This window comes from Athene noctua, chromosome 1 (assembly GCF_965140245.1).
Source record: "Athene noctua chromosome 1, bAthNoc1.hap1.1, whole genome shotgun sequence".
NCBI classification, from domain to species: domain Eukaryota; kingdom Metazoa; phylum Chordata; class Aves; order Strigiformes; family Strigidae; genus Athene; species Athene noctua.
In genome coordinates this window covers 4,520,600-4,528,088 of record NC_134037.1, presented here as the reverse complement: position 1 = coordinate 4,528,088, position 7,489 = coordinate 4,520,600, and the positions used below count along the sequence as shown (strand labels likewise).

Genomic DNA, 7,489 nt, shown 5'->3' with positions numbered 1-7,489 from the left:
ACACCCAGGCACGTGGTAAAGCGCTGCCTACCTGCACAAACACCCCGGCTTGGGATCCGCGCTGGGTTTTTCCCCCCCCCTAGTTTGGGGGTTAGATGGGGCAGTGGTGGCCAACCCAAGGAAATGCCTTCGCATCTCGCACCCCGGCCCGACGGCTTTTCTGGCAGCGCGGAGAGGAAATCCACAATCAGTCAAAGCGGAGCCGCTGCAGCCCTGCAGCCCATGTCAGGGGGTCAGAATCATAAAGGAATCCAGCGACTAAATATATTCCTCGGGGTAGGTTGCAGGGATGAGCTGGGCAAGGGCGTTTCGATCCCGTTGCCTTCCTGGAGATCCTGCGTCCTAGCAGGCAGAACGCTTCTCGGGGGGTCCCTTTCCTGCCCTCATGGCCACCAAACTGGGGTTAGTGGGAAATAACGTTGCCTGACAGTGGTGCTTCCATCCCAGCCGGGCTGGGGGTGGCTTTGCAGGACGGGGCAGTGCTCTGTAAAAAGCAACAGCAAGAAAAAGACTGCAAAGTATCAGACCGGCCCTTCATCTCCCAGTGTCCCAGGGATGGGCAGTGGGAACAAACTGGGGATGTTGCAGCCCCTCTGGGCTGTGCCCAGCCCCATCCCTGCTTGTGTGGCTACTACAGAGCTCACTCAGGAGCCCAACCAGGCTGGACAAGCACCCAACAGCAGGTTCACTGTGTCCCATTTTCCTTCCCCTATGAGGAGAAGTTGGAGGAACTGGGTGAAAACCTCCATGGGGTGGCAAAGCACAGCTTGGACTCGTGGTTAAAGCAGGAGGTGAGGGGGGGAAAGGGGGTACCAGCCTGCAGCACCCGCGCCTTGATTTCCGCTTGCAGACAGGCATGCTGCGGCTTGCCAAAGCCTGGGGGGGCCCCTCTGCACCCCTATGGGAACCTTTCTTTTGGGGCCATTTGCCTTTTCTTACCAGACCACCCCAAAAATATTTCAGTGCCCTCATCTCCTCCCTCTGCATTTCTCCCCCGGCCTTGAAATTTTGGGGCTCTGAGGTGCGGGGCCAGGGGAGGGGAGGGGGGAGCTGCTGGGGCTGTTTGGGGGTGGCAGGGCCATTTCCAACTCCCTCCTCACTCCCCTTCAGCCTTTCAGCGGGCAAAATAAGAAAAAATAATAATAATAAAAGGAGAGGGGGGGGGGGGGGCGGGAAACAGAAGGGGGGCGTTGGGGGGTGCTCCTTCCCCCCCATCCCTCCCCGGGGGTGCTGGGCAGAGGGTGGGGAGAAGTTTTTCTCCCCGCGCCATCCTGGCCGGGGCTGAGGAGTTTGCAAACAAGGAGGAGCAGCGAGTACCTTCGGTGTCATTGGAGGAGGCTTTTTCCAAGGAGCTCATAAATACGGGGGAAGGCCGGGCGGGAGGCTGGGACTGCGCGGGGACCCCGAGGGCAGCGCAGCGGGCGGGGAGCGGGGCTGGGGCCGGGGGGGGGGCCGCGGGGCCGGGCCATGGCTGCGCTGCTCAGCACCTACCCCTGGCCGGAGCGGCTGGAGGGGGACACGGCCGAGGGGCTCCCCCCGGGGCCGCCCCAACGTTGTCCGCCGGGAGAGAAAAGCTCCGAGAGTCGAATCCGGCGGCCCATGAACGCTTTTATGGTGTGGGCGAAGGACGAGAGGAAACGTCTGGCCGTGCAAAACCCCGACCTGCACAACGCGGAGCTCAGCAAGATGCTGGGTGAGGAGCGGAGGGGGCTGAGGGGCTCTGGGGGGCGAGTTGGGGGGGGAGGGGGGTGTCTGTGCACCCACCCCGTCACCCCCGGGGGTGCAAAACCTTGCTCCGAGTTTGGCACCCTGCGGTGTGTGAGCCCACCTGGGCATCCCCGGGGGTGCACACCCGGTCTGGATCCAGAACCCCAGGGTGGGCACCCATGCACCCACCTGGGCATCCCGTGGGGCGCAAACCCCGTCCGGATCCAGTATCCCGGGGGTGGGCACCCTGTCTGGATCCAGTACCTCAGGGTGGGCACCCATGCACCCACCCGGGCATCCCGTGGGGTGGGCACCCTGTCTGGACCCAGTACCCCGGGGGGTTCAAGCTCTGTCTGGACCCAGTACCCCAGGGTGGGCACCTATCGGCCATCCCTGGGGGTACACACGCTGCCCAGATGGGGACCCGTGCGCCCTCCCTGCCACTCCATGGGGTGTAAGCCCTGCCGGGTCTGGCCCCAGCACCCTGGGGTGGGTGCATTCTCCTGGCAGCCCCGTGGGATACAAGTGGGTCCGGCACCCAGCGGGTGGGCACCTGTGCACCCCCATGGCCACACTGTAGGGTGCAAAGCCTGCCCCGGGTCCAGCACCCTGAGACAACACCCACCAGGCTGCCTTGTGGGGTGTAAAGCCTGATGGGGTTCCTGCACCCCAGGGAGCAGGCACCCATGCACCCACCCTGCCACCCCGTGGGGTGCAGACCCCAGCTGTGCCCCCCGCTCTGGGTGCATGCAGCCACTCGGCCACCTCTCAGGGTGCAAAGCCTGATGGTGTCCTGCACCCCCGGGACAGACACCCCCATGCACACCCGCCCACCCCTTGGGTGCAAACGCTGCTGGGGTGCAAACTCCTCGTGCTGCCGGTGCCAGGGATCCCTGGATACCGTGCAAGGGGGGACCCCCAAATTTTCCTGGCCTGCTCCCAAACTCACTAGCCCACCCCAGTATTGCACGGCTGGGCTGTGTGTGTGTATTTCTGCTCTTTCTTTTTGGGGGATCACAATCCATTTTGAATACCCTTTTGTTTCCCCCTCCCCATCCACTATTTCCCCCTTCTCCCAATCCCCATTTTTTTTATGTGAAACCAAGAGGGCGAACAGAAATAACCAGCCCAGACAGCCTGAGAAAGAGCTGCCCACATTGCAACACAGCCTCGCTGTCCAGTCTCTTGCCCAAAGTTTGTGTTTCCCTGGACAGTTTTGTGGTGTTTTGTTTGGTGGTTTGGGTTTTCTCGTTGCTGCTTTGCCATGCAGCAGCTTGGCTTATTAGTGTTATTTCTGCTGTCTCTTTGGCAATGGGAAGGCATCAAACGCTTTGATCTGTATCCTCATTTCTCCCCCACCCTGAGGAACAGCCTGGGGTAGCCTCACCATGGGATACAACCCCCTCAGTCCCGGCGCTGCTTCTCTGTCCTGTGTCTTGGGGACATTTTGTGTATCTCAAACAGAGAGCAGCAAGTTCTTGGCACCCGGGTCTCCGCACACACCGGTACAAGTCCTGGCAGGGCACGGGCTGGGACATATCCAGGGATGCCACGTCCTGACCCGCTGCTCAGCCGGGCATGGCCTTGACCGTCCCCACTCAGCAGCCCGGTTCTCCATCCCAGAGAGGAATTGCAAGATCAGGCCACGGAGCTGGGGGAGTTTATTTGCCCTGATTTATTTACAGCGGGACTCAGCTAACCCTGAACCCACCATGTTTGGAGACTTGGGATGGGAGGAGTTGGTGGACCTAGGGTGGTTTCAGGACCCCCCTTTTTGACCCTCCCGCTGCCGTCTCATCCTCCTGAGGGGTTTTCAGGCTGCGTCCTCCGTGTTTGGATATTGGGAGCCCCAACCTTGACTTGGGTTGGATTCCTGTGAGCTTTGGGAGGCAGCCCCCTTTCCCCCCCCCCGCCCCGATACGGCCACCGTGGGCGCTCAGGGGAGTTTCGTTCTCCATTTCAGGCAAGTCCTGGAAGGCTCTGAGCCTCTCGCAGAAGCGTCCCTACGTGGAGGAGGCCGAGCGGCTGCGGGTGAAGCACATGCAAGATTACCCCAACTACAAATACCGGCCCCGGCGGAAGAAGCAGGTCAAGCGGATCTGCAAGCGGGTGGACCCCGGGTTTTTGCTGGGCAGCCTGACGCGGGACCAAAACGCGGTGCCGGAGAAGCGGACCTGCAGCCGGGCTGGGGGGGACAAAGAGGGGCCGGGTGAGTACCCTCCTCGCCCAGGGCTGCCGGCCGTCCGGGCGTACCGGGAGCCCCCAGGCAGCAGCAGCAGCACCAGCGTGGACACCTACCCCTACGGGCTGCCCACCCCCCCGGAGATGTCTCCGCTGGACGCCATAGACCCCGAGCAGAGCTTCTTCTCCTCGCCCTGCCCCGACGAGCATCACCGCTCCCACCTCACTGGAGCCACCTACTCCCCGGAGTATGCGGGCAGCTCCCTCCCGTGCAACCACCACCCTCTCAGCCCCATGCCGCAGCCGGCCACCTGCATGATCCCCCCGGCCTCCAGCTGCCCTCCCCTTCCTCCTCCTCCTCCTCCCAGCTACTACACGCCTGCCTTCCCCTCCCTGCACCCTCCTAGCCTCCACGCCCACCTGGGCCAGCTCTCCCCGCCGCCCGACCACCACAGCTTTGACACCTTGGACCAGCTGAGCCAAGCCGAGCTTCTGGGGGAGATGGACCGCAACGAGTTCGACCAGTATCTCAACAATCCTGGCCACAGCGACCACCACGGCGGGGTCTTGGTCAACGGACACGTCCCAGCGTCTGGCAGCTCCCACGCCTCCGAGACCAGCCTCATCTCTGTCCTGGCCGATGCCACGGCCACTTACTACAATAACTACAGTGTCTCCTAGAACCCCGGCCGGGGCCGCCTGGACCGGCCGAGGAAGGACCCGACGCAGTATTACGAGGCGTTGCTCCCCGGGGACATCGCTCACCGCCCCTTAGGGTGACCGAGTCTGAACCACGAGGACCGTGGAGTCTCCTGGGTGGTGTAGATAAAGGATTTCGATCATTGCCTCACCACCAGCGCAAAGCCTCGGGTGCTCTGCTCCGAACAGGGCCGGGGGGATTTCTCAATGCCAAAGCCCTTTGGCCAAGTCCCTCTTCCAAAGCAGAGATGCTCCTGGGAACACGGGAAGGCTTCCCCTCCCGTTTTGGGGCACCTCCAGCTCTGCTTTGGAGTCGGGAGGGTGGCAGCATCCCGTAAACAGCAGGGGCAAAACCCCCTGGAGGGGGAAAAGGCAGGGCTGGGGGGAAAAGGGAAGATTTTGGTAAAGGGGCACATGCTCTGCAAGAGTGCTTTGCTCTCAGCTCCCAGCATCGGCATTGCTGAGGCCACCCTGACCTGCCTGCCTGCCCCGGCAGGGGTTAAACCCCCCCATCCCCTGGCCCCAGACCAGGAGTTGGGAGCTTCATCCCTCGGGACATCCAGAGGGGACAGATGGGACACCAGGGATGATTAGTGGGACACACACCAGGGATGCTGCCAGACTGGCCCCAGGGATGCACGGGGAGGGCGGGGGGCTGCCGGGGGGCCGCCAGCCCCGAGGGTGCTCAGCCTTTGTGTGCTGGAGGAGGGTAGGATCAGGGCTTGGAAAAGCAGGGTCCGGCGGGCATCCACCCCTCCCATGGCTTCCCCTCGGCCTCCCAGCAAAGACGCTCCCGAAGGGCTGGGAACGGGTCCTGGGATGAGCATTTTGGCAAAGAGGTGATGATGTAGCAGACACGTTTTTTTTAATCAAACGTCCTTTGAAGGCAAACGCTTCACGTTTCGAGCCGCAGTGCCCAATGCCTCTTCTAACTCCGGCGTATTATTGCTTGTAATAAAGCTGTACATTGATTTATTCCTTCCATTATTCCTCCCCTCGGATTTTGTATTGCTCGAGTTCTCTTCCTTTTCATAAAGATGAAGCTTTATTTTAAATCAGTTATATGACATGATTAATCTTAGTGTTTACTGTATGGCACTTGGTAATGATTAGTTAGTAGCGTGGCTATGATTTTCTGGTTTCAGTCCCGAACATGTATTAATAATAATTGCAAATAATACTTAAAAAGACCCACAACTTCACAGGTTTTTAAGCTAATACATTCCATCTTTTTTGTGTGACTCTATGCATTTTGAATGAGTGTAGATATGAGTTTGCATAAAATATTTAATTTAAATAAATATCTTTTTATACGATGATTGTTTTATGATTTAAATTGCTGTAGCTATTGACAAAGTTTTCAAAACAGAAACATTTCCTGTGCGAGTGCTATTTTTTTAATTTTTTGTTTGTTTGTTTGTTGGTATTTTCAGCCAAACTTTTCTACTTCCTTTTTTTTTTTTTTTTTTTTTTAAATAAAAAAGATCTGTGGTTATCTTTACAAATTGTGGACTGCTTTCTAACAAACCGACTCGAGGCATGACATGTGCCTACCTTCACTTTTCATGGTGTGTCTTGGGAGCAGCGAGTCACTCTGATGGCCTTGATCCTGCTTTTGCCATCTCATTCGTGTGGCCTTTTAGTGCCAAGTCCTGTGTAGATCTTACAGTGAAGTTAAGGCAGAGCTTTGCCTTTGGCATGTTAGTGAGCACAAAGAATGTTGCCTATTTATGGAGCGAGTGCCAATGCCTGGAGCGTGGTTTTTATTCACATTTAAGGCTGTTTTACACAGTTTGTGCTGATGCACGGTTTAAGTGGCTCCGCAGCATGAGGGCCACGTAAAGGGTCCTCGGTGCAAATGCAGATCAAGGCAATGAGGCCTGAGAAACGGAGTGTGGGTCAAATCTGGGGAGCTGCATCAAGGGCACTCTTGTAGCTGGATGTTGAGTAGTGTCCTTCAGGCACTGCTAGCAAAGAGAAAAACTTAGTCCTTGTGGTCCATGGACCGACATCACAGCCTGCTCTTGCCAGACATTAAAATTAGGCTGTGTCCCCATGATCCTTCAGGTTAAGCCATGCACACCTCCCACATCAGTGTCCTCCCAGGTAGTGTCCTCGTGCTTGGCCCTAAAAGTGGAGGAGCGAGTTTCCTGATGTACTTTGTGATGCCCACCTATGGGTGCTGGCTGGAAGGGGTCTCCAGAGGTCACTCACCCAACCCAACCCAACTGGGCTGTCTGTCCTCCATTAAATGTCTTATCTTGGACTCAAGGAGACCATGGAAGGCAACATGAATATCTGGGGAGGCACCAACATGCTGCTGTCCTGTGTTTATGGTCCTCCTTCATCCGCTGCTTGTGGCCCCCTGTTGACAGCCCTCCCATCACAGAATCATCTGGGTTGGAAAAGCCCTTGCAGCTCCCCCAGCCCAACCATGACCCCCCCCCTGACTGTTCCCAACTCCCCCAGATCCCTCAGCGCTGGCTCAGCCCGACTCTTCAACCCCTCCAGGGATCCCGGGGACTCCCCCCTGCCCTGGGCAGCCCATTCCAACGCCCAACAGCCCCTTCTGCACAGAAATCCTTCCTCAGAGCCAGCCTGACCCTGCCCTGGGCAGCTTGAGGCCATTCCCTCGGGGCCTGGCGCTGGGGCCTTGGCTCCAGAGACTCATCCCCCCTCTCTGCCCCCTCCTGGCAGGGAGTTGCAGAGGGCCAGGAGGTCTCCCCTCAGCCTCCTCTGCTCCAGACTGAACCCCCCCAGTTCCCCCAGCCGCTCCCCAGCAGACCTGTGCTCCAGACCCTGCCCCAGCTCCGTTGCCCTTCTCTGGCCACGCTCGAGTCATTCAATGGCCTTTTTGGGGTGAGGGGCCCAAAACTGAACCCAGGAATCGAGGGGCGGCCTC

General features: G+C 58.7%; 1 protein-coding gene across 1 annotated transcript; it reads left to right on the top strand.

The window, feature by feature from the left end:
* The first annotated feature begins 1,413 nt into the window (after positions 1–1,413).
* On the top strand, positions 1,414–5,906 carry SOX7 (SRY-box transcription factor 7). Its single transcript, XM_074895463.1, has 2 exons — positions 1,414–1,693; positions 3,671–5,906. The coding sequence occupies exons 1-2, from the start codon at positions 1,468–1,470 to the stop codon at positions 4,567–4,569; spliced, it is 1,125 nt and encodes a 374-aa protein (XP_074751564.1). The 5' UTR covers positions 1,414–1,467; the 3' UTR covers positions 4,570–5,906.
* The last annotated feature ends 1,583 nt before the right edge of the window (positions 5,907–7,489 follow it).